Source organism: Pagrus major, chromosome 8 (genome assembly GCF_040436345.1).
Source record: "Pagrus major chromosome 8, Pma_NU_1.0".
Taxonomy (NCBI): Eukaryota; Metazoa; Chordata; class Actinopteri; order Spariformes; family Sparidae; genus Pagrus; species Pagrus major.
In genome coordinates this window covers 6608124-6635303 of record NC_133222.1, presented here as the reverse complement: position 1 = coordinate 6635303, position 27180 = coordinate 6608124, and the positions used below count along the sequence as shown (strand labels likewise).

Sequence of the window (27180 nt, the reverse complement as noted above, 5' to 3'; positions counted from 1 at the left end):
TATGATGTCGTTCGGTCCTCTTGTGGAAAAGACTTAAAACTGATAAGATCATGTTATGAATGCAAAACGAACATGCATTTCTTAGAAGAAAATATTTTACTGTATTTTCAAGTATTCTTTTTTTCTTTCCTTTTAAGGTAAATGAAATATAATCTCTGAAACGGATAATATCCTACAAAAGGAAAAGAAGAAAAAAAGTTGTTGTTTTTTTCACCCAACTAGCATCATTTTATGACCCCTAAAAATTCATATCTGCTGTTCGTCCTCACATTTGTGTCATTAAAAACACATGTACAAAGAAGACATAAAGTGACTACGTAAGTATTTAAAGATAGCATTTCACAGAAAAGAGCTGTGCAATCTCATTCACCATAATGAATTGTCTTAAACATTTAATAACTGTGAAATTTACAGTCCCTTATTCACAGATCCATCTCAGTTAATAGATTCTGATGTGTCCTTCCTTAAAGGAATCTTAAAGCTTGTCAGTTTTTGGCCAAACAGCTGACTTAGGAGGTGGTTCTGTGACTCAGCTGTCCGGTAGGAATGGCTCTCCATTGACCTAACCCCCATCTTTGGCCTAGATTTGTTCAGAGAATTGTTCATGGAAACTGAAGACACTTTAGAAATAGGGGGGTGCAAAGGACGTCCCAGAGGTCCCTTTTTGGCTTTGTAATCCCCGTTAAGAGGAGTCACAATGTCCGCTTTCTTCTGTGTACAGCTGTCGAGCAAGCTCCTTTTTGACTGCAAACCTATGTTTGAAGTCTTGCACTTGGAGACGATCTTGTTGCTCACGACGTCGTCCCGCACCGAGGACAGGACAGGGTAGTCGTTGGGTCCGTCTGACTTCCTCTGCAGAGACGGGTTTGCACACTTGCTGGGGCGAAATTTCTTTTTGGCCCGAGAGTCGACACCAAAGTTCTCTTGTGTGGCTGGAGAGGAAACCCTCTGCAGGCTGTGGGGGGATTTGACGTCTTTCCTCTTCTTCTGCGGTCTCACAGATTCTTTGTCCTCGTTGGAGGCGGTTGAAGCGTTGAGGGTAGCTTTGGAGTGGAGGACAGGTGTGGATTCTGTAGCCTTCGTGCTGTTTTTAGTGTTGTCAGCCGTTTTGTCTGAGGCGACTTTGTCTTTCGTCTGACTGCTACTTTCCTGCTCAGCACCGTGAGATAAAGTCGTCTGTTTGCTGTCATTATTTGAAGCTTTCGACGTGTGATGCCACTGCTCCTCATCCCTCTGTTGGTCTGTCAAATCAGCAGCTAATTCATGCTTTGCTGACTCAGGTGTCTTTGAAATTATTTGATTTTCTCTTGAGCTGACAAAAGACTCCTCACTAGGTGGAAGTGAATCTGTTTTTTCCTCAGTCTCAGCTGTGTCACCCTCAGCACTTTCCTCCCCTGCACAACTGCTCTCTTTGGACACTGACCATGAGGTTTCCTCTGCTCTAATGCAGACTGACTCATTCTCCTCTTTCACATCACATGGTTCAGTAATTGATTTTCCATTACCCTCTTTATCAAAAATAGTAGAGGTGGTTTGGTCAATGTCCTCTTTCTTGGGTGAGTCAGAAGAGCCCATGTGAATGCATTTCTCCAGCTCTACAAGCAGCTCAGAGTAATCTTCAGCGATGTCCTCCGTCTTGACATTCGTATTGTTTGTGTCACTGTGGTATTCGTTTGCGATGGTCTGCGTGGAGTCGTCTGCCGTGGACACAGATGCTTTCGAAGACTGCGTTTCAGAGTTTTGATTTAAGTGCAGCGAGCTGACGCTGGCGATGCCGCTGTCAGAGCTATTTTCCTGCAGACTGTCAGAGAGAATTCTCCTCTTCTTACTCGCAGGCGAATCACATTCATCTTCTTTGGACGCTGACGCTTTGACAGGTCTGAGAACACCTCGGAATTTGAAAATTTTGTTCCCCCCTGACAGGTGCTTCTCCATGTGACGATCAAACTGCTCCTTCTTAGAGAAAGTATAGTTGCAGGTGCTGCAGATGAAAGATTTTTTAATCACGTGCATGACATCAGCACAGAGCTCGCAGGTGTAGAGGGTGGTGTGTTTCGAATCCAGCTCGTCCACCTCCTCGTGTGCTCTCTTCAGATGGCCTTTCAGCTCCTGGGCCTCCTGATAAGAGACGGGGCACTTATGACACAGGAAAATCTTCTCCAAGTTGTGAACCACTAGATGTCTCTGGAGTTTGAAGGGTTTGGGGAATTGTTTCCCACAGTGGTGGCAGTCTCTCGAGGGATCTTTGCAGTTGGGATGCATCTCCACACTTTTAGGTGTCTCAGTCTTGTGGAGGACTTCCAGCGGGGTTAATGTGCTCTGCTTCCCGCCCGTTCCACTGCTGCTTTTAGTTCTGTGAACTTTTGGCTCGGCCCCCTCGGAGGTTTTCCCCTCTCCCACGGCGCTGTCCGCAGCAGCAGCTTTTTCCTGTTCTTTAGTGGCTTTGCTGGACTCCCTGTTGGTTTTGCTGGGACGGTGCTGCATGATGGAGGTGATAAAGTTCTTCACGGCTGTCTCCTGCATGAAGGGAATGCCTAACATGGAGCCTTGTGTCTGACCCCTCCGGGCAAACTGAGTGGCATGTTCTCGTAAATGCTCGTTGTACATCCACACATCTGATATCTCCTTCAAGCACATTCCACAGGTCCAGATACCTGTCTTGTTCTTGGCATGTTTCTCCCTCAGATGGTCTCTCAGTTGCTCCCTGGAGCTAAACTTGCGCTGGACACACATGTAGCAGGTCGGAGGCGGGGAAGGGTTGTGGGAGAGTTTGTGAAAGTTAAGTTCGCCCAGCGTGAGGAACCAAGTAAAGCACGCCTTGCACTTGTACTGCTTATCTTTGACCTTCATTCCGCCATCTTTCCGTTTCCTGCCTCTCCGCTCTGTTATTTTCTTTGACTTTTCATCATCTTTGTTCTCTGTCTCAGCAGTTACAATAGGAGGAGCCACTGAGATATCCTTGTTAGAGTCGAAGAACTGAATGTCAGGAAGCTGAAACGTGGTGTTGATGTTTTGGATGTCGATGCTGTGGAAGGTCTGGACACTCTCTGTGACGCATGGCTCTGTGGTGTAGGGGGCAGAGGGCAGGGAGCAGGGTGCAGGCGGCACTTCCTCTTTACAGGCGCCGGGATCAGAGTTCACTGTCGGGCTTCCATCGATGTCACTGGAGCGACTTGTAGATTTATCGACGTTGCTCTCGAGTGGATTCAATAGGCTGTTCCCGAGCTCTTTAATATTCTCATGAGCATCCAGCTGATCACTTTGTTGAACATCTGGCTTGGCATCAGCCTTTAATGTGCTGTTGTGGCACATGTTCAACATGATGGCATCATCGAGAGATATTGTCTCATATTCACAGCGGTTCGTCTGATTGTCAGTGAATGTTGGCTCTGCTTGATTTTGCATGAAGCTCTCTGAAGGAGTGTAGTCCTGAGTCACGTTTGAATCAGGCGATAGCTTCTGTCTTTTGTTTCTTTTGCTGTACACCCTCGGGCACTTTTTCCTTTTTGCCTCTTCATCTCTGGGGAACAGCTGTGAAAATGTGGTGTCATCGTCGAGCAGGGCCTTCAGCTCGGGACTTAAGCCGGCAGGACTGAGAGGTGACGAATTCAAACAGGAGAGGGGGCGTACCTCGTCTGAAGGGCCACTGTTTTTCTCACATTTTATCTCGACTGCCACTTTTCGGAGGATCTCTTGGGCAAGGCTGCCTTCTGATCCTTTCCGCTCACACATCTCTTCCACAGCACACAGAGTCTTTCTGTCACATTCTCTGATTATATCCTCGTGTACAGATATAGCACTTTCCACATTGTCGTCTGTGCATACTTCCCCATTTGCAATCTCTGTCATGCTTGTACATTTCATCTCGTCCTTGTCAGTGGTTTGATTTAGCTCCACAGTTTCATCAAGCACATTTATCTCTTTTGTAGGAGATCGGGGTGTGTTGTCGAGGCCGTTGCGAGGGATTTTCTCTGTTCCAGTTCTGTCATTTATTTTCACCTGGGCCTCTGGAGATTTGGGCCGCTCTTGTAGTCCGCTGCTTTTGAATTCAGGAGTTAAAGCTTGTAGTATGTCTGTTTTTAATATATTCAGCAGCTCATCAGAGAAAGGGTCAGGCTTTATGTTTACCTCGCTGTTTTTGTTCTTTCTAGCTTTGTTGTTCTTCTTTGCTTTCGCTGGCAGCAGAGGGTTTTGATGGCCTGTTTCATCCGCTGCCACTGTACTTGTCTCTGTTGCCATTTCCTCCAGGAGTGACTCAGTCTCTGCTGCTTTAGATATGAAAGTGCTACTTGTCTCGGGCAGCCCATCTATTTTTGTTGAGTAACAGGTCTGTGAATCATCTTTATGTTCTTTCTCTGTGCTTTGAGATGCTTCATAAATAAGCACAGTCCCCTGATGGCTTGATGTCGTGCTCTGCGGGCCGATGTGTTTCTCAGCTCTGACCAAATGTTTCATGGCCTTATGTCTCTTTAACCCCGGCACAGTCCTGAAACACATGAGGCAGATTTCGCAGAGCACTTTCCCCTGCTGAGCGTTGTTCCGTGTCTTTTTTGGTGACATGTCCTTGTTTGCTTGGTGCGTCGTTGAACACGGGCCAACCTCTATTGTTGGTTGTTTCTCTGATGGGTCTAATGGAAGAGGCATTTGTTCGTTTTCACAGATGATGAGTGGCGTAGGAGTGGGCGGACCATCTGAAGTCTTTTTCCGGACGAGCGTACTGTCTTCAGCAGAGGCCTCGAGAGAAGCTAAGTTCTCTGATTCAACCTTTCTCAGCAGGTCCGCATGAATATGTAAACGCTCATCGGGTCCAGTTAGAGCTTGGCAAACTTCCAAGTTAGTTTTTACATTATCAGCTGAGGAATCTTTGCTTTTGTTTTCGGGTGGGAGGCCCAATGAGAAACATGTGAATTTCAGACCCTGCTGGAGGACCAGTGGTTCATCTGATAAGTTCAGCTCAGCTGCAGGCTCTGATTTTAGTGTTGCCTCTGTGTCTGTGTCTGTTTTGTTAAAAATCAGTGCAGGGTTAACACTCAGGTCACACTCTTCACAGTCATCTCTGGGACTCTGCTTCATGTTGGGATTCTCTTCAGGTTTACTGGCTGGTGAAATCGGTATGTAGTCATATTGATTCAGTTGTGGAGGTTCATCTGAGATGCTGCTGTAGTTGAAAGGGCTTAGTTTGAAATCGTACATTGGATCTCTCTTTTCAAGACCACCTGACTCTTCCTGTGGTTCTGCTGGGCTGGTCACCGGCAGTGGAGAGGGAATGGGGGTGTCGGAGCCGGGGATTTTACACACCATGATTCCCAGGTCCAGGGGTGGCGGGCTTATCAAAGAGTACTCCATCACGGCTGGTTCATCCCTGTTTAAAGCCACTTTGATATTGCTTTCTTCTTCTTTGTTTATGGGGGATTTTATATTTTGAATCGAGTCAACAAATGTATTACTTTGTGGTGGACATGAATCCTCTTCCAGCTCCCATTTCTGCATGGGTGTTTGATGAGAGGTTGGTAGGAGAGGGCTGGTTGGTGCGGCGGTGCGTAGAAAAAGACTTTCTTCCGCCTCCTCTGTGCATGGTGAGTTTTGGTGACTTGCCATGAAATCAACAGGAGGATGTTCATTGATGTCCTGAACATTTAAAATCTCCTCTTGCTTCTGAATGCTGTTAAAGGCGAGATCTGTTGCATGGTCGGTGGAGTCATTTGTCAGTGAAGTAACTTTGCAGGAATCACCGTCAACGATGCCATCAGGCTGTGAAAGAATCAACAGATTACTTGGCTCAGTGTTACGGGCAGGTGAGCAGTGACTACTCCTCTCTGTGCTGGTTTCCACCAGTATTGGACTGCAGGGCTTGTCTGTGGTGACTATCTCCACTGACATATCAGTTGCTGGGCTGTATGTCTTTGCAGGGCTGCAGTTTTTAGAGGGAGACAGTCCAATCAAATGATCCTGTTCTGGTGTTTTAACAGTTATGTCCTCGATCACACAATCTGAGCACTCCACTTTCAATTCATCCGCATGTGATGAATTAGCGTCTCCGGGATTATCATGGTTATCAGTGGATTGTTCTTCAAGTGCTGCTTTGATCACATCCTGCATTAAACTGGAACCAGCTGGTGATAAAGGCCGGCGAGCCGACTGACCGGTGATTCCCTTCACTGCCTCTGTTTCCTCATAGCCGCCTGTCAAATGTTCTGGACTGTCACCGCTGCTTTTAAATGACTCGTTCACATTGTCTGCCGCGTTGCTTTTCCCGCAGGACTCCTCCACCACATGTGGGTCATGTGTACCCACACTTGAGCGGTGAGCAGACTCAATCAAATCACTATTCTCAATGATATCCGCCTCTGAAGAGACTTTAGTCTCAGCCTTGCTTTCTTTGTTTTCTGCGGGCTCAGTGGGCTGTGATGAAATTGGATGGTTTCCATCGACTGCGGGGTCAGTGCTGTTAGAGAGAGATGACTGTGACTCATTCAGAATGAATTCGCTATCGTCCTTCCGCTCATTGATATTTCGAGGTGATAATATATTCTCCTTCCCAGTAATTGCTTCCTTTTCTCTGTGATCTTCCCTCTCAACTGCATCAGTTTCCTGACATTCAATTTCTTGATGTTGTTGACTCGTGAGAGAGGTGACATTCGGCTCTTTCTGTTCTGAGATAATGGGTTCTTTTTTGAATATAGAGTCTGAAATCACCTCCAGGCTTTTCATTAGGTTTTCTGTATATCTCTTCTGTTCTAAGATCTCTTCCTTTGTTTCTACAGGAGTCTCGTTTTCAGTGTTTCTCTCCTCTGATTTCTGCTCGAGGGGGAGCTGTGGGTGCTCGATACGTGAGGCTGCGGAGATCAAATTTTGTGCATCGTCTTCTTTTTCAGTAAAATGTTCAAGGGCCCCTGGTTCATTGTGAATGGCAGTGTGGGGACTGTGGTGTCCACCCATTAACTCAAACTGGAACGGACTGGCCCACGGTTCAGTGAAAGGCTCCGAGGGCAAACTGGTCACTCGCACATCAATGGTTTGCACGGGGCACCTCATATCCAGACTAGAGCCTCCACTGCCCGAATCATCACTCAGACGTAAAGGTGAAAACTTGCTCATTTGCAGCTGCTTGGGGACATCCTGAGCTAGCAAGGATGGGCTTTCCATTTTGGTTGTCTGCAGCTGGTTTTCAAGCTCATTCACTATTCTTTTAATCTCTAGCTCATCCTCTGATGCGCAGCTGTTGAGATTTGCACTGTAGTCAATTATTTTTTCTGGCAGAGACAAAGGAACATGATCGTAATCTGGTTTCTTTTCATTTGATTTCTCAGAGTTGCCTTTGTACTGAGATATCTCATCCGGTAGCACAGGGCTAACTATAAGATTCCAGTCTCTTTGTTCCAGGAAGGGAGAGAAGGACGAAACAAACTCTTCCTTTTTATCTGCTGTGGTCTCTATTGAATGGAAACCCTCTTTCTGAATCGGCATGTCTGAGTAGAGGCCGCTGTCGAACCCGGCCAGGTCCCCGAACATCGACGATGTGTCGAATGAGAGTGGGGATTTCATGAGCCCCTGCTCCTGATCCAGAGGGTAGGGCATGAGGTTGAGAGCGTCCTTTTGTATCAGCTGGCCTTGGCTTTCAGTCGGAGATAGGCACACCTCATCCATCAAAGAGGTGGAAAGAGACGCCGGCTTGTGTGTGTCTAGGTCATTGACTAAAGTAATAGGCTCTTTCACCATGCAGACACTGTCGCTCTGTTTTTCAAATGTGCTGCTGTCTGATAGTTCTGCCTGTGTGGCTCGGGGCTCCTCTCTTCGTTTGCCCTTTGTGTTTCTGTCAATATTGAAATCAGTTTCTTTGTTGATGGCGGGAGAGTGTGAATCAGACTGTAGTGGCTTGTTATCTGGACTGCTACACTGCGTCGGTTCTTCTTTGGGGCACAGCTTGTCCGTCCTCTGCAGGGTGTTTCTGTCTGAACACACTGTTGCGCCTGTTTCTTTTCTCGGAGACACTTGCTTCCCTCTCGATTTTGTGTGAGAGCCTCTGCTTTTTTCACCGTTTTTGTTTGTGTCTTTCGCTTTTTGTGAAGATGACACCGGCTCACCGACGTCTGGGTGTGAATGATACTTCTTTGGATCCTCTGTGCTGTCTTTGTTATCAGAGAGAATGGCTTTGTCAGTATTGTACTTCTTGACAGATTTAGTGAATGTCAGTGCTAGTGTGCTGGACTCTTTACATAACTTCTGCGGGGAGGACCTTTCATACGTTTTCTGCTCTGGAGACTCTTTCTTTTTGATGTCTGTCTTCTTCTCACAGTCAGAGTCAGTGCGGTCAGTGCTTTTGGGGCTGTTGATACTATCACTTGAAACACTCACAGATGTGCTGAGTTCACTGCTTGTGGACGACCTGCTCCCCCTCCTCCTGAGTCTCTGGTGAGAACTGTGTTTCTCAGGCGAGAGTGAGACCTCCTCGCTTTTTTTCACCTCGAAACACTCCTTTGACTCGTGTCTCCACGCCGCCTGGTCCCGCTCACTCCTTGCTCGCCATTTGCACTCCTTGGTGTATGTGTATTTACACCGGCTACTTTGATTCAGCCGGCCTTGGCTCGCTATCTTTACAGGCTCACATTCATCGTCTGAGTCCGAGACGTAGTCGTATTCTCCGAACGCAGGGTTCTGTACGGTGGGAGTCACTCTCTCCATCACTAAGGAAAACTGGAGATTTTTGGTACCTTTAACGTGGAGCTTATGCAGCTTATTTTTCTGTTGAACTATTTTGTGAATCAGTTCTTTGCTCCAGGTGCCTCCTCCGGTGCTTTTCCTCTTGCTTTCTTTCACTGCACTTCTCGAGGTCGGAGATGTGGAGGCCTGCGAGGGCGCTGACCCTCGCAGCGCAGCGCTGTCCTGAAAGCTTTTTACGCCGCATCGCTCAGAGAACTTGCTGGATAAGAGAAACCTTTGTGTACTTGTGTTTTTGTCCTCACTCTTGCATAGTTTTCTTGCCTCTTTCACTTTGCCATCTTGTTCCCTCGTCTTCTCCCTCGAGGCGTTTCTTGAATTTTTATGAGAGACTTCTTTTTTTATGTTAATTTTCTCATCTTGTTCCAAATTCAGAGATATTTTCTCGAGCTTGCTTTCTGTGTACTGTTTATCTGTCTCAGGGCTCTCCACATCAGAGTCGTAAAAATACTTTCCCTGTGTGAAAGACCTGTCATCATCGGCTGCTTGTTTATTTTTGCTCTCAAAGACGAGGGATTCTTTGGTTTTCAGACACTGTTTGTTTGATGTTGCTTTAACAGTGGTGAGGTCATCGTCAGCAAATGCGTCGATAAAGCTGCTGTCTATCTCTGCATTGTCTGACTGATATCCCAGTCCGTTCAAGGCTTCTGTGATGAGGCTGTCTAATTTGGCATCCTCCATCTCCAGCTCAGGGAGAGCGACAGGGAGGTTACCAGGACCGGAGAACAAGTTGAGTTTCATTGGATCGTCCTTACTGTCTCCTTTTGTTTCACTCTCAGAAATCAGTTCTCCATTCTTATTGAGGCCCAACAGAGACAGGTGAAGGTCAGACGGGCACCTTGACATCGAAACATTTGCCGTAGATGTCACCGCTTTTGCCGGTTCCGCATGAAACTTTCTGCCATCCTCCATCTTTGATATATCTTTGAGGTCATTCTGTGAAAACGCATGCTGAGCACAATATTGTTTATGGCCTAGAAATGAAGCCAGGTTGTTGAAATTCTGATCGCACTGCTTGCACGTCAGAAGCACATCTAACTGGTCGAGATTTGCTGCGGCTAGCGAGGTCGCCAACAGCTGATGTGCAGAGTACGGCGGGGGAGGCTGGTGATGCTCCACCCCAAAACTGTCCATGTAGCCTTTGTTTCCATCCATAGTGGACTTTGGATGCGTGCCGTTTTGCAGGTAGCTCATCATGTCGTCTTTGGCTCTGTCAGGTGCGTAGGGAAGGTTTCGTGGAGCGTCAGAATGAAACTGGTGGGGGTGAGAGCTCAGGTGATCTGACGTTAACTGTGTTTTGGCTTGGGGCTGGTGATAAAATGGGTGGGGGTTTGCTGATTTTGACATCTGACTGTCCTCTGAGCTGATGTTAACAGGACTGGTGGATGCTGGGGAGAGGGAGGAGCAGGTACTACTGGATGCGGGGTTATGAACTGGTGAGGGCAGAGGAGATTCATAAGGTGACACCATCATGAGTCCCATAGGTGGGACCTGTAATGGAGGATAGCTATAGTTTCTTGTCGGCGCTGCTGGAAGAGACTGATTGAGTCCAAAATATACTGCCTTATTCTTGGATTCACAGACTTGCGCGTGGCTCATCTCTACTTTAAAAGTTGACACCGTATTGCCGCTGTGTTTTACGGCCTCTTGTCTTTGGTTTGAAAAGCCATCACTAGTTCTGCCGTTCTGAAATGAGCCGGGGTTTTTCAGGGAGCTGTGTTTATGGGATTTACTGTCATCCTGCCAGTCAGAGGGGGAAACCATGTAAGTCATTTTTTGGCTGCTTATTTGCCTCGATAACTCGATTCTGTTTTGGTTTGGCATGGCGGGGGTCGGCCGTATCTGCTGCCAGGGCATTCTGCTATTTTTAGCTGAATTTGGCCTTTGGTCAAGTGCTGGCTGGTTCTGAAAATGAAACTTATCATTCATGTCAGAATACTGAATTGTGCTTTGATCTGCCGGTGAATATGTCTTATTAGACCCTTCCCATGAGTGTGGTAACCTATTCAGAACCTTATTATTGATGTTTTTATCAAAGGGCATGGAGCCTGTGTGCATGTTACTGACTGGAGGGTTGTTATATGTTTTTCCGGGAAAGTGCATTTGGGAGCCTGGACCTTGTGAAATATTTCTCGCATGGTGCACACTTCCTTGAATGAGTGTTCTTTGGTTGGCAGCTGTGTCTTTGGGGTGACAGTTCCTCTTACTCCCCGAGGTGATTGCTGCATCCCTACTGTCTACTGCCTGTCCAGTAACGTCTGTGCTCTCAGGCAGGGCAGTCTTCCCCTGCTCTGACTGCTGTGAGCTGGAGCCGGAGCTGTCACTGCTCGCTGAGTCCTCACTCAGATTCCTAGGACATTGGATGGAAGATGCTACCCCTTGAATAAACTGTGACTGTGGGGGCTGAGGATAAGAGTTTCTATCCTCCGGCTGCTGTTCGTTACCGAACTGAGTGCTGTTCTGAGCAATGTTTTGTCCTTCTCCAGGCGTAAAGGAAAAAGAGTTGTGGGTCACGTGAACAGAACCGAGTGAGGAGTCTGTGAAGTCTTGGGATTGGGGGTTCTGTTCACAGGGGAAAGAGTCAGAGGTCGATTCTTCCAGAAAATGATATCCATATTGAAATGGAGCAGGCACAAAGGCACCTGCCTTATTAGCTTCTGTAAGGGCAGTGGATTTTTGTGATGAAACTCCATAATTAGCACCATTAAAAGTCCGTTCAGGAGACTGCCATGTATTAGAGCCACTCAGCTGAAAGTCAGCCAGGATTAGCTGGCTACTGGGCTGCGTGCCGTTGTTCTCCATCAAGGCAGACTGCTGCTGCTGTGACAGGGTCGGATGTGGGTGGGATGACGTTCCGCTTGAGGAAACCAGTGCCTGTGAGGTATAGCTTGGGGAGGTAAGGTTAGAGGAGGCCTCCTGGAAGCAGCGGCTGTAGTTGAGATCCTCTTGCTGTAGTTCGGCTTCTCTCTCTGGTATACTGGGAACGTGGAATCTGTAGCTGCCCGAGACTGGGCCACGACTGGTCTCCAACTTCTTGGGTGGCGAAATCTTCTGCTGTGGGTAGGCAATGCCAATGTTCGGGTTGGAGCGTGGATTAGTGATGCTAAGTCTGTACAGCTGCTGCGGGTTGCCACGCTCTGCCTTTCCTGACCGCTTCCCCTTCTCTCGGCTGCGGCCCTTTCCACTCGGGGACTGGGGGCTGCCTTTGCCGGCCGACCAAGTCCTGTCAGTGGCAAATTTTGATCGGTTCTGCAATGACCTGAAGTCAATCTTCCCTGTCTGCTGTGGCCGTATGACAGCCTCACGTTGCTGAGGACAGTCCCTTTCCTTCTCTAGTTTTTCAACTTTGGCCCCTCTGCTGCTGGCTCTGGCCTCAGTGCTGGTGCTTGAAAAGTGCTCTGAAGATTCCTTTGTGGTTTTGTCACTCTGCTGTTCCAGTGCCGTCCCCTCATCCTGCAGTTTGGACTCAGCGTCCAGCTCTTTGACAGCATGCATTCGCTGAGTCTCTCCAGCCATGGTGCACAATGCGTGCTGTGAAGGCCTGGTCCTCAGAGGTGCTATCTGGGAGACAGGGGCATCGTCTTCTGGGTAGTATGAATCAGTAAACCTCCAGTGGCAGGAACTGCGGGGACAGGGCTGCTCGCTGCAGGTTCATCCCTTCACTTTCATCGTGAACCTGTGATCCGGCACCGAAGCAAAGCAGACCTGGAAGGAAAAGAGAATAGAGAGGATCGTCAGATGACAAGCTCATTACTGTTTGATTGAAAAAAATAATGTAAAGTGATTATATTATGTGCTTTTTATATAGAAAAATCTGGCAATACTATCCAAACATGCAAGCAAAGCATTAAACACCAGTCATGAAAGAATGATGCATCTTTATAATAAGCAGAATGATTATCTTTCATTCTTGAAAATAGATGGAAATAGAAAAGTGAGGAATTTGTACATGAAACAAGTTATTAAAGGGTATGTAAAGAGGAGACACTAGTAAAGGCACAATTTAAAAATCTACCATCATGTGTGAGATTGAGTACCAGTACAATGTTCCTAGTTTCTGCCAGCAGAGAGCACTATTGCAGCGTTTCACAGAGGAGCTGCACAAAGCGCCAGTGTAATCAAACAGGGCATTTTTTTAAAAACTGCCAAAGTCAAACACTCCAAGTCTTGGAGATACTACTGACACTGACGCAAAATTCTTTATGCCTACAATAAAAATACATTTCAAACAAGTAAATACATTTCCATCAGAGCGTTGGATTCCTGCTTTACAGCAGTGGATTGATGGCTATGCAAGTATCACAGCCCTAATCCTCTACATAAACAATCACACAAAGAAAACCAGTTTGGTCTTGACATGATGAAGCTCACTACTGTACTGAAGGATGAGAAAAATACAGTACACCGATCCAAAAAGTGCTGCCAGTAAATGAATCACAGACTCCTTAAGAGCGAGGACACAATGCCACAGTGTTCTTTTGCTACAGAGGGCTGCAGGTTTAGATCATGGAGGAATATCAGGGATTAGTCAGTCAGCCATTAGACAGTGAGGACTGTGGGCACACTGACGTTTGTTGCCTTTCCTCAGGCATCCCAGACACAGCTTCTCAGGTCCCAGTTTACTTTGGCCCCTCCGCTGCCTCTGCTTCTTTTGAGGTCAGACCAGATGAAACTTGGCGTTAGCACCAAAATGTAATTTCTAGGCCTGGTTACCAAACTTCCATCCCACCTTCTTGTCTGGCTACTACCAAAGCCAATGTTGGGGGTGGCCTGGAGGTTGGAGAGAGAACACAATTCAGCCAGAGGATTCGGATCCAAGCCTCTGTTTTGGCTATCATCCACCCTGCTGAAGTGTCCCTGAGCAAGACACATTCCTGGCAGTTTTATAGAGGTGCTCTTATGGTTTTTCTTAGGATGGTCCTGGGATTATTGAGTAAGAGTTGTACAATTACACTGAAGTTTTACTGTATGAATGTGGTACATGTGAGCTTTGCATTGAGCCTCTCAATCAGGTAATGACTGTGAAACACACCTTCAGCAGGATGCATCACCTCTCTGCACCAAACATTTAAAATCAGCTAGGGGCAAGCAGCCAAAATATTAAAAATGTATGTCCACATTTACCCTCAGACTTCAGTGGACTGATCTTTCTGACATCTTGTTATCAAGTGAAGAGCCAAATGTGTCTCCGCTCTGCAAAGATGCAGAAAATATGTCCACCAAAGCTCCATCCTCATCAATCTCTCAGGAGATTTTGTTGTTCTGGCCTCTCAGGGGTCATTTAAAGATCAGCATCAGATGTTTCCATCCAGAATGCCCGAATGCCTCTCTTCCAGTACGGGGGCTTAGCTTTTATCAGCTAGCTTACAGTAATGCACTGATTTAATTAGGACTGTACACCCACATGCCATTTTTCTTTTTTTTTTTCGTTGCTTGAGTAACGTATTTTGGCTGCAGAAACAGTCTCTTTGTTTCCAAAAAAGACTGTGAGGAAACATAGCAGGATTTCTTGAGTTTTAGAGTGAAGGAGAAGAAAGAGCTCAGCTTTTTATTTTTTCTACAACACACCTAGATTCCTTTCCTACAGATCCTATCTGATCATCTCAGCATTGAGGTTATGATAAGATTGTTTGACATAACATTCGTGCTGATTATCAGACAGATGATGACAGACTGCACACAAATGAATTCTTTGTGAACCCTGGTTAAATAACCAAACCACCTGCAGTCAGGACATGTCTCGTTGCCTTATTAATGATATGAGTCTCCAAACATGATGTGTTGACTGCTTTACAGTGCAAATGAGAGCTCACAGCCCCAGAGGAGTGGATTGAAGAGGCTTTAGGGGCCTCAGTGGCAGACGTGTGGTCCCATAGGGCAAATTTATTCAGAGTATAAAGTCAAGGCCCTCTCAGAGGCAGAGAGAGGAGGACAGAAATCAGATAAGATGTCTTGGCCTTTGGCACTGCATCTTGAGGGGCTATGTTTATGTCCACAGACCAGTAGCCCAATGTGTCCAGATACCACCTGACAAATGAATCAGTGAGATATGACCCTCCACTTTTACCCGGGGGGATCGCTCCCTGCTATGTGTTTCCTTGTGTCATCCTCTGGTAAACCTCCCGGAGGTATTTAGCAGGTTGGGAGAGCGGCTTGAGGCTGAGACCTGGCTGACTTTAGGCTGGTTGTGAAAAATCACATCCCCTCTACAGCTCCACAGAATCTGAAAGCCTAGAGTGTCTGCAGCCATCTCTGCCACTGGTCAGGGGAAACTGGTATGAATGGCCCTGCCAGCATCTTCACCAGGAAGTGCTTGATCCAGCTCCGCAGAGTCAACAGTCACAATCATACATCATAGCCCCAATTGTGTTTGCCCAGACCGGCCGCTGAGGTTTGGGGCTGAGGATGAATGCCTCCAGCAACAGAAAGAGCAGTATGAGGATCACAGGGGCCTTACAGAAGTAGCACCAAAGCCTGAGCTGTCACTTTACAAAGAGTAAGGGCTCATTTATATCCTAACAAAAAATGCCTCGTCCACTTCCCCTACAGCACGGCGCGGCTCGATAACTCTTCCCCTTGCACCAATCTCCTCCTCACAAGCCAGAATTACTTCACTCACAGACTTTTTACGCATATCCATCTGCCAATTTGGTGGCGTCTTTGGTACGGCTTATTCATTTATATCTCGAGAAGTATAAATTGCTCTTGGACTGCGTATAAAGACAGTGTGGTGGTGACAGAATTGCAAGCTGGGCACAAGCTGATATCAAATCCTGTGCGACTGGTCTAAAATTTGTTCCATAAAAGTGTGTTTTAGTGCAGTTTTACAAGTCAATTAAGTCTGTCTGTTTGTGTGTGTGTGTGTGTGTTTGTGTGTGTGTGTGCTTGTGTGTTCTGCAGGCCTCCTGTCAAATCACCAAGTTTCTCAGGCAGCGGCGGCCCATATGGCTTCACCACAACGCCACCCTGAAGCTTGAGACTGCTGAGTGTCGAAGAACTGGTGTGTTTGTGGTATAGGTGCACGTGTGTTTCTGTGTGTGCGTGACTACATAACTAGTGCAAAACTGGAGAAACTAAGAGCGTTTTGTCATCACTCACACACCACGTATTGGTTTCTCCCAGAGTTGAGTGAGTGGGTAAAAGGTGCTCGAATAAAAAAAACTCAATTTCCTGAAAGTCCTTTTCCTGTCATTTAGGTGCAGGATGTATGTGGTGTTGGCTTGAGTGAAAATATGCCGGTAGCACTGTGAAAATCTCTGTCGACTCATCACATCAGTGCCTTAAGCTCGTAATTGCTTTTGCAATTTCTATTTTCCAAGGGGGGCAAATCCCCCAATAAGCTCCATATCTCTCAAAGTCGGTAAAACTTAAAAGACTACAGGCTCAGCGTCTCTTTCTTCTGAGCTATTCAACGATTTCTGTAGATGTGTGTTCTGTAACAGGAGAGCACCCAAAGGTGGCTGAAAAGAAATGGTAAAAGCAGACCACAGCGATCAAGATAGACCTTCTTAACAGTGCTGCAATTTAACATTTGCGTAAGACACCACACAAAACTGTTAGATCCTGAAGACAATGACTCTCCAGAGACACAAAGCGTTACGAGAGCCAAGAGAAGGGCAGCAGCAAGCCGAGAAATCCACTCCTACAAACAATGGCTCCTTTTATAATAATGTAAATCAATAACTGGCATTTGGAGGAATTTCCAAAACTTGTTCAGCTTTTCCAGATGCTTTCTCACTGAAATATCACCACACGGTCGTCTCGAAGACCACTGAGAGAGACAAGACAAATGAAGACGAGGGGTGATGAGATCAGAGGTGATGGAGAGGAGAAGAGGAAGAAAGCCAATAAAGAGTGGGGAAATCATACAAAGGGACGAGTGTCAGGAAGTAAAAGGAAGGGGGAGGGGGGACATTCAGTATTCTGGTTAGCCTGGAAGGTTGTGTAATCAAAAGGGATGCAAGGTTGGAGGATCAGGTGGCAGAATAAAAGCTGTCTTTCCTCACACCTCTCCCAGCGTGACTGGTCCACTGAAGGGAGTGCGCAGTGAGAGCGGCTGGCCCGGGCCCATACCAGGGCGCGCCGCCAAAACCTCGGTCAGCGTGCCTGCCTACTCCTCTGTATTTTTGGAAACATCCATTATGCAAGCAATTTGCCTTTAAGATATCTGCGCGTATGTCCATTCAAAGGCAAGACCGGGAGGAAAGATATGTCAGCGATGCGAGGAGAGCCCGGCACGCTTTCACAACTATACAACCACACAGTTATTAATACAGAAGCTCTGGGTGTGTGAACAGGAGTGGTCTGTCAGTAGTTTACAAACTGATTTTCTCAAGTTGTGATTTACAGAGAATAATTAATGAGTCATCTGTCCTCGTCTGTGCCGGTGACGTTTTGTCAGAAGCCTTCAGAATATGTGAAAGACGCCGGAGAAAACCCGACGTTCAAATGAAACAGTGAGCACAGCACTGAAGGAGGTTTGTTATACTCCCTACCTCCACCACCCCCCCTAACCCCACCCTTAACCCAATGTGGTTAGCTGCGCAGTGGGGAAGATGGAAGGAGTGCATGTGTGTGGTGTGTGTCTGAGTGTCTCAGTGTGTGTCTGTGTGCGTACATGTGTGTGTCTGAGGGGGTTTTGGTGTGTAATTCCAGAGGCTCCCCTTACCCCCTCCCAAGTTTTTCCTCTTTCTCAGACGAGTTTTTTTCCTTTTATTTATTTTTTTTTCTAACCACCGAATTCTGGACTCGGTCTGTTTCCATATTGCAAACCACAGCATTCCACAAACATGATGGAATCTTTGTTTTAGGCTGTTTAAAGGTTATTTCTTCCTCTTTTTTGACACAATTTCCCTTATTTCTGCATGTCGTCGGAATATTACGTGTGCGGCTGTGCAGAAAGCAGGTAGAGTGTATAATAGACGTTAAAACACGGCTGAGTAGAACAGGATATTAGTGAAAGGGCATGCTAGACAAAATTTCCTGACTCCCACTTATAGCCACGATAACCTTATCCTTAATGGACAAAATCCGTCTTTCGGGGTTTTATTCCTCCTGCATTCCTTTTTTCAGCGTATCAATATTTGCTTGTCCCTTTTTCTCCCTGGGCCAAAGTATTTGGTTGCCTCTCAAGATCAGCAAAGTTTTATTAAATGTAAAAGAAACTTTGAGATGGAATGAGACAAGACAGCCCTCTGTAACCTCAGACTTAATTATCGTATATTATGTGTCTGAGGGCTACACTCATTTTCACGCATTTTAATGGCTGAATATTTGACAAAGAGATGGTTTATATTATATAACACACAAAAACGGTCGCCACTTAAAAAGATCACCCCTACTGGGTGCAAATATTCAGATATTTAGAAGGTAAGAGACCCTCAATTAATATTTTCTTTACCAAACCACACAGCTTAAGAGATTTTCTGAGCTCTCGGCAATCAAACACCGGTTAAAAGGTAACCGGCGAGAGTGCCATTTTAAGGTGGTTTCTGGGTGAGAAAAATTGAATGTGGATGCGGTGGACGGACCCCCCACACACATAAACAAGTGGTGAAGGGTGAAATACGGCAGTCTTGACTACAACGCTACCACACACTACAAGGAAATCATAAATCTTTCGTTTTTAATTGTGCCTCGGCATGCTAAAGAGAACCGAACCGGCAAAAAGCAACAAACAAAAAAGAGAAAAATAAAATCTATTTCACATTCTCACCATTAAAATTTCATTCAGCTGTGCCAGATGGAAAGACAACATATTTTAGATCTTTTAAAGGCTGACTGGACAAGTTTCATTTTTAACTGCAGATGTGAAAAAATGTTCACATTTTCTTTCCCTCTCTCATCTTCATGCTTTCAGTTCTCTAGGAACGGCAATACTTTTTTATTAAGGCACACACACTAGCCATTAACTAGTTGCTTATAAACATGCATATTGGCTCTTTAGTCATTAAAAACCGCTGACTAATGCCTTATTCTGCACGACTATATTCTACAGCTAGGCCATTAATCAATAACCTCCTAATTACTGCTTATTGGTAGTAAGTAAAGAAATTGAAGATTAAATATGATCTTAATATGAAACACTTAATTTAAAATTATTTGGACACTATTAACACTTGTGATTGTGTGTTTTGTTATGTAAGAATAAAATGTATTCATTACAGTAAGTGTTATTAATGGAAAATTAATAATTTTTGATAATTCATGTACAACAACTTCCTTACTTACTATCATCAGGAGCTTATTGAGGGAAATGTCTTGGTCAATGGCTAATAGTTGTAGAATATGTAGGTAATATAAAGAGCCATTTTTGATGCTAATAAGCAACTAGTCATTGGTTTATATGTGTACCCTGAACCACTTAAACAAATCTGTGTGCAAACCAACAGGCAGATGCAGATCCACACATAAGAGCGACAATACCATGCAGTTGTATATACACAAGAATTCATTTTGCCTTACTTTACAGGCTCCCATTGATCAGTGCTAATTTATGAAGGTATTCCAGAGGAAGCCTTTTTATTTACGCAGAAACTGCATGTTTAGCTCCATTAACATTTACATATCCTCTACCACAAGGAAGCCAGAGGCAGTGAGAGGAGTCTGGGCACACAAACGCATAGGTGAAAGTCCACTGAGAAGATTGGGCCTGCAGAGACAGAGTTTCAACCCCTTGCCCTCAGGGGAGTCAGCCCTTTCTCACTGACCCGTCACCCTCCCTCCCATGAATCAATGAGCAAACTCACCTAAGACGAGCACGCACAGGCATGCAGGGCCGTAGGTAGCGGTGTCCGCGTGTCACTAACCACACGGTTTGACAGAAGCTCCATTTCCCCTCGTGCGTAATGCATAACAGGCAAAACACTTATTCAGCAACACACTTGGTCCTCTTTGTACGGCATAACCGAGGGTGCAGTGTCACAAAATCTCCATAATGATTTTCACAGGCTACATAAGGTCGGTGCTTCACACTAAGGGCTAATGCTTTGAGCAGTCAGGAAATTCTATATTCTCCTGCAAAATAACTAAATGCGTCTGGAATTTGACATTTTGTGTGTTCTTGTGTGAAAAGTTACAAGTACAGTACAGTACAGATCATACAAAGTTTAAAATTGTTAAAATAAACGTGACATCCTGGCTTCATTTGTTTCTCATGTACACAGCTGCGACTGAGCACCGTAGGGCTGATGGTCCTCCACACTATCACCTCCTGAATGTTTTTTTTCCCACAAATACAGAAGAAAAAGAGTGACAGGCTCTTCGCCTCCGGAGGGACACGTGGGAGGAATGATTTTGAAGTGTGACTTGGGCAGTTTGTTTGGTCTAAACCCCAAAATACCTGCAGGCCACACTCATAACCTTTCACCTATAGGTAAGACCTTTGCTTGTAAGACTTAAAGGGTGGTTTCACGCCCGTTTATCCCCGGACAAGACGTCTGACAGTCAAGTTCCAACAAGTGGCGGCGAAAGGGGATTTTCCTCAAACCTGGAGAAAGTAAGCTGCGTTAATGCACCACACATCGATGCCAAATGAAACAAGCTAATTCTCATGAAATAAAGTTTCCTTGTGAGAATACAGAGCCGGCGGATACACAAAAGCGCTGTTTGTGAATGAACCTTTGGTCTAAGTTCATGATCGCAATAAAGAGGAAGGAGAGCGTTTCAGGTTTTACACGAATGCGCTGAAATGCGTGCGAGTACACTCAATTGGGTATAATTGTACATATGTGCATCTCTGTGAGTGTGGTTGTGCAGTATTTAAGTGTGCAAGTGCTTTCATGTATAATTTCAGTGTATATTTTGTGACTGACATGCAGTTTTGGCAGAAGGTTTTTATAGACTGGTGTGTATAATGTTGCTTTTCCAGGCCCCAGTAGATGAATCAACGTATTTCAGTCAAATTTAATGCCGTCTTGCCGGGGTCACAGGCTAGCACACAGAGCTCAGAGGGCGAGCACACTCGTGACAGGAAGTGATTCATTTCCTATTGACTTGACATAAGGTAATATGTGAGAGAAGCAGCTCAAAAATAAAAAAACAAAATGAAAGAAAAGAAGTGACCATCCTCAGTAAACCTCCACCTTCTTAAATTCCTCTGCTTCAAATCCCAGTGGCAGATGCATCATCCTGCCTCCTTACTTCTCTCTGTCTGTCTTGCTGTCTCCATTTCTTTTCTCCAACCCACACACACATGAAAGCAAAGTCTCTTCAGTTTGGCATTAAGTCAGAGGAACTGAGGGGCACGTGGGGGTTGGTGCCGGGAGGAAACAAAAACATTTGTAGAAGATTTAGGATGAACTTTAGTGGAGGAAGTGCATGATTGACAGTCACGGCTAAATTCTAGGAGCAACACAGCTAACTCAAAGAATAAGACCGTGAGCTGAGGTTATTTGGAGTTAAGTGTTTTGGGATGAACCTGAGCAGTTTCTTTTCTCCAACGCTATTCCAGTACATATGGGAAGAGAAGGGTGGAAAAGGGTAGCAAAGAAAAAACATTGAGTAATATTTTTCTCTCCCTTTTTATATTCTTCAGTCCAATTTGCACCAAAGCCAAAATCAGTAGTCCCCTGGCCAATGGGAAAGAGGGAATTCCAGGCACAGTGTGCGTGAGTCAGTACCAGCATTTTCCAAATTCACCCTGCCTGCCTCCCTTTAAATAGTCTAAGGAAACGTCCAAATGACCTAATTACGACTCAGGCTTTCCTAAGTAGCCCGTGTCAACGCATGACATGGTATTCAAAAATACACATGATCACAAAACAGCAGGGCTTTGGTGGCAGCGGAGCATGTTTTTCATCTGTTTAGGTTTTATTAGCGCTATGGTGGGACACTGAGCTGGATTCTGTCTGCGTCTATGTTACTTTCTGTTTGTGTCTCAGTTCTTTTCAAGCTTTCCCTCGGTCTGGGCAGACCTTCAAAGGCTAACTGGAGCTAAACGATTTGCCAGAGACATAGATTTTCACCAGATCACTCCATCACACTTTAATCTATGTCACAATAATACAAAACCACATTAAAACTCTGTTTCGGTAATACATTCTACAAGACTAAAATAAAGTCAAACTACTACTGAAGTTTCAACTCTGGCATTGATGGGCACTCGCACACAAAAGCGGCCCTGCCCGAACAAATACCATTAAATAATTGTTTCTATTTTGGGGCCCCCGACACTTTTGTCCACTTCAACAGCTTAGTTGCACCTAAAGTAGTGCTTGGAAACAAAAACAATGAATCCTGTTCAAACAAAAGCCTCATTCATACCAAGTGAAGCTCAGCTGAGCTGTCATTTAGCGACATTTCAGCGGCAGGATTCTAACTTTATCCTTTTACTGTGTTTGTTTATGTAGCACTGCAGGAGATGAGGTGGTATGCATCCTGCTCAAAACCACTTTATAGTAATGGTTTGGAAATAGCCAGGACAATTAAAGCAAAATGAAGGGGAAAGGGATGGACTAGCCAGAGTGCCTCAAATTCCTGCTCAGTGTAAAATTAGTGTTTTGTCAATGGGCCACCTTTGTGAGTGAGGCCTTTTTTTATTTGCAGCTGCAAAAACTATCTATAAATACCCGAGCAGAGGGGGAATGATGACCTCGGGCAGTTACAGGATCTGAAATCAGATATAACGGAGTTCAGAAATTCACCTACAACAATTAGGTCACCTGGGAAATCCAAAAGTCCAAAGGTGGGAGGGAGGGCAGATATGTGGAAGAGGAAAGGAAGTCAAGCAGAGAGAAGATGGATTCCAGCTCCCGGGGCTTTGAGCAACGACTGCCAATCTACCTCAGATCCAGGATGGGATTATAAAGCAGCTTTTACTGCCGCAGACAGACACAGTTTAACAGGTTACTCCTTCCTGTATGCCATGGAAAAATTGACCTGCTGTACCCCTGTTGCTTGATCCTCCATGTCCAATTTCAGTATTGTTTTTTCTTTTGCTGTGCAATAATAGAAGATTTCACGGATAACAATTTGGCCTGTTGTTCAGTCATGTCAAATTTTGGCAGCGACCTCAGCAGCGCTCTGGTAAACATCTTTTCCTATCTGTGACTAAAGTTGTAGAAGCCCACCATTTGTCATTTTCCCTTGCGTTCCACTTCATTCTCTCCCCTTCTCTATCTCCTCCTCTCATCTCTCCGTCTCTCTTCCTATTGGTCTCACGTAGGTGTGGCCTGCATCTTGCTGTGGCTGCAGCAGGAGGACTACCTGATGTGTCGCTGTGCAGAACGGGACCAAGAGGTCTGCTGTTGAAAAGGGGCTCTGTGCTGCATCTGCAGATCGCCTTACACAACCACTTCCTGCTTCCGACCCACTCCTCACAGGCAGCCCTGTGTGCCAAGGCCGAAAAAAGCACTAACAGAGGGGTTCAGTCCACCCAGGGGCTGAGCACAGGACCCTATTCATCCTCTCCTCACTGCTCCTCCCTGATTCTCCCCAACCAGCCTCAGGATGGCTTTATTTTAAAATTCACAAATATTCCCCTCTCTGAGGGATTGAGATCAACTGGAGGCTCATTCCCTCTTCTCAGTGGTGCTTGACAGACTAGCTGTGTCAGTGCTGCCCCCGGACAGGCGAGGTGAAACGTGCTGATGTCAAGTGTTTGTGCGATGTCTGTCTGTCTGTCTGTCTGGCACAGCCACACCTCTTGCATCTGTCTTGTTACATAAGAAGGGAAACAGAGGAGCAAGGGTCATAGATAAAAGGACAACTTCTAGCAGAGCAACATAGTTACAGAGATGCTTCATGGGTTCATGAGTTTATTGTGGAAAAACTGTCCTTGCACGGGAACCCTCACAGTCACGTTTACAAATGCAGAGGAGAAAGGGTGCAGGCATTCGTACTCCCTGTCTGAGGGGGAGGGGAGCAGGTGGGTCTGGGTGTTAGAGTTGTGCTGCTATTCCTGGAATGCTCACTTTGTCCCATCTAGACCTGGCAACAGTGAGGAGGACAGGAGCTCGGGGATAGTGGACTCCCACTGAGCTGGACTATTTAAGCAGGGACCCAATGAGGGCCAAGGGGGCAGGGGTATTTAAGATTCTTGGGGAAATGGCAAAGTGGGCAAATAACTCTTAAGACAAACAAACCCTGAGCAATAATGATGAGTCTGTCACTGGACTGGATGTTTTCGCTTTTCCCCCTGTATACTGCGAGGGGAGGGCAAACGGCCTGAGCCACAGTCTGTTTTCACTACTGTCCTTGTCGTTCCTACCTTCGGTCATTGGACACTGCCTTGTTTTTCTTCTTTAAACGCATTAAAACAGCACCCGATACGTCCATTCCTACCAGGGGGATAGAAAAACATTTAACCTGCCGGCTCCCTGGGCTTCCCCCTCGGATGTCAGCCTCAGATGAGGGTGAGAAGAATGACGCTCTGTACAGCAGCTGCAAGAAGCCATTCATACAGCCACAGCTCAGCCACAGAGAGTGTGTAGCGCTGACCCATGGTGGCTGGAACAGAACCAGTACTGATCCAGTCCCTGCTGTCCCGACACTACACAACACCAGTATTGATCTAATCCATGCTGGACAGGACGGCACTACTCAGACAACATATCCACTGATTCAGCAGGATCGGCCAACGCAGACAGCACCGCCACTGATTCAACCAGACAGACAGACTTCTGCAGGATCCTGCTCAAGTGGCTCAGTCAACACCTGCATGGATGAGAAGGTACATCGAGATCCTCACCTCTCTCCAAGACTGAATCACTGCAGACTGTCAGAAACAATGTCGCTATTACTGACTGAGCTCTATTAAGATATTGCAGCGTATCTACCCGACCTGTGTTTGCTGGACTAATCTCTGGTTGATCAACAAACTCAGTCAACCCCGACTACTGTAAATTCTTTTCCCCTCTCCCTGTTACCTTTGCCATGTTGAACAGGAGGCCTTATTATAGGTCAGTGGCTGACTGGAGGCTGAGGAACAAACCAAAGCCCCTGGCAGAGCTCACGTTGTTCCCCTCAGACCTGCTCAGGCTCACTGGAGACCGGTGCTGGAGGCCGGGATAGAGAAAGTGGCTTCTGTGCTTCAACCATGCCCAACCTTCACATACCAGTGTGTGAGGCAGGCAGCTGGGCCAAGCCAAAGAGCGACCCAAAGAGAATGCTGTGTACTGTATATTTTTCTCAACCCGTGTCTTATGGAAAATATACCAGTTCAGGAGCACTTAGTACAGTATTTACATAAAACACACAAAGATAACACAACTTTTCGCTCCCGTGATACGTTCACTTTTCTAAAGGTATACAGAATGAATGAGTGTGATTTATTCCAAGTCAGTCAGAAGACGGTACACCAGAGGCTAGAAACACACTGAAAGTGCTTCTGGCATAAGTGTGCAGCAGTCTCAAGGCAGAAGATTAAAGGATAAGTTCAGCTGAAAATGAAACTTCAGTCATTATCTACTCACCCGTATGCCAATTGAAAGTCAGGTGAAGTTTTGGAGCTTCACAGCAAAACAGCCTTGAGGCGCTCTCCTAAACAGCTGAAGTGGTTGGGGACTTGATTCAAAATGTAAAAAAAATCAACTGATCAGTAACAATAAAATGGCTCCATACAGCTCGTCCGGCGCAATCCAAGTCTACAGAAGCCCAGAGATAGACTTCTTTAAGCTGCTAAGCTAACGTGTTAGCATGAGCTTGACTGCACGTTGAGGGTGTAAATAACGTTTTTTCAAATTAATTTGGGATCTCCGAGCTTCCAGAGGATTTGATTATGCTGAGCTGAATGGAGCCGCTAAAGTCCCCATCTACTTCAGTGGTTTAGGAGATTGCTGCAATGCTGTTTTGCCGTGAAGCTCCAGAAATGTTTTGTGGACTAAAAAACTTCCCTTGACTTTCCATTGGCATGACGCTGAGTAGATAATGACTAATTTTTTGGGTGAACTGATCCTTTATGAAATCTGCTGGATACCAGTGAGAGTTTGCACACCAACTTTAAACACACAACTAGTGGGGACTGGGAATATTATTGTAATTTTATCAAGATGTCTTAAGTCACAGCTGTCTCCTTATCAAACTGGTCTTTCCCATACTCCATCTCTTTGAGTCACGGTGGGAGCTGCCTGATAAGGCCTGACTTAGACGCATCATTTGGATCTTCTTCATGGTGCAGCAAAACAGTATAAGTAAGTTGGAGTAATCCTGTCCTCCATCACATGAATCATACTTTCCCTCTCTTTCCTATTTTTACAGCTGCTGTGCATCTAGATCTGCTCAAACGCTTTACTCCTCGGTGACTGAGAAAGACAAGAAAGCCAGAGTGTTCAAGACTCAGGTTCTCACAGTCACTCTGCTTCCGCGCAGCCTTTGCATAAACAACCACCAACGATCCCCTCTTGACCTTGAAACGCACGCAAACATTCATGCCCACGAATGTGTGAGCGTGAGCGTAATGTTGCGTGCTCATGTGTTTCAGGAAAATGTGTAATCTGAGAATGAGCGATGATTTATAAGCTCTGCTTTTCTACTTTGATTTAGTCAATTGACTTCAGACTGCAGGAGGTAAAAGTACAAGAATCTGATGCCTTATCAGACTGTCACAAAATCAACAGTTGGAGAGCGTTAAACAAACACTGAACTGTTGTATTGACAATAGTCGGCCTTGAATCAGAGACAGGAAACAATAAATTACTCACTTAAGACTAAGTAAACTTTAGAGATTACAGAAATAATCGTTTCTGAAATCAGAAATTAGAATAAATCAGCGACTAAGATACACAAAAGTGAAAGACGGACTTAGCTCATGTTTTGAACAGGGAACTGTTTACATGTTTCACTGCATGCTGTTATAATGATGTTTTCCATTTCTGATAGCTTGTAAACTGACAATCAATAACATAAATAAAATGACTACAACGACTGTATCTGCACAATTTGCAATCCTTGGCTTTCAGAGCTACACACATCAGTCAGATGAAAACATTTGCATTTGCACAAGCTGAGGTAAGGATAGCACACTGTAATTTATGTGTCAATCTATGCACACAAAATGTGTTAGTGTTGCGCCCACGAGCAGCTCTGATGAATAAACCATTCGGCTGAGCTGTCGGGATCGGAAGCCCAGTCACAGTCCATTTAAAGGCTGAGACAGAGGGACGCGTTTGGGTCTGTAACCCCCGCGCCTTTGACCTCTGCGCTCATCACTGTGGTCCTGACGCTGCCTCCATTCAGCTCCACTAGAAAAAAAGTTGCCTGTCTGGACTGTGGTCTGCCCATTGCCCTTTTGCCCTCACTTCAATTTGTCATGCCAGCCTCGCGTGCCCGACCATTTGTGTTGGCACAGCTTCCATCTCTGGGGCAGCAGGAAAGCCATTAATCTAAGGCTAGTGGGTCTTTAGTGGCCGTGTGAGGACCATTGGTCACCAAAACACACCCTGATCTTGGTCAAAGGAGCAGTCAGAAATAGGCGCCATCATTTAAGAAATGTGTATAAATATTTGAATCTGTAGAAATGCTAAA

The 27180-nt window shown here is 45.7% G+C and overlaps 1 protein-coding gene across 1 annotated transcript; it reads right to left on the bottom strand.

Moving 5' to 3' along the window:
* Nucleotides 1-421: 421 nt before the first annotated feature.
* znf469 (zinc finger protein 469) lies at nt 422-12234 on the bottom strand. Its single transcript, XM_073471754.1, has one exon. It carries the CDS (start codon nt 12232-12234, stop codon nt 436-438), a length of 11799 nt encoding a protein of 3932 aa, XP_073327855.1. The 3' UTR covers nt 422-435.
* Between the last annotated feature and the right edge of the window lie 14946 nt (nt 12235-27180).

Excerpts from the sequence above, each read along its gene's own strand:
- znf469 (XM_073471754.1), bottom strand. The coding sequence starts at position 12,234 with ATGGCTGGAGAGACTCAGCGAATGCATGCTGTCAAAGAGCTGGACGCT.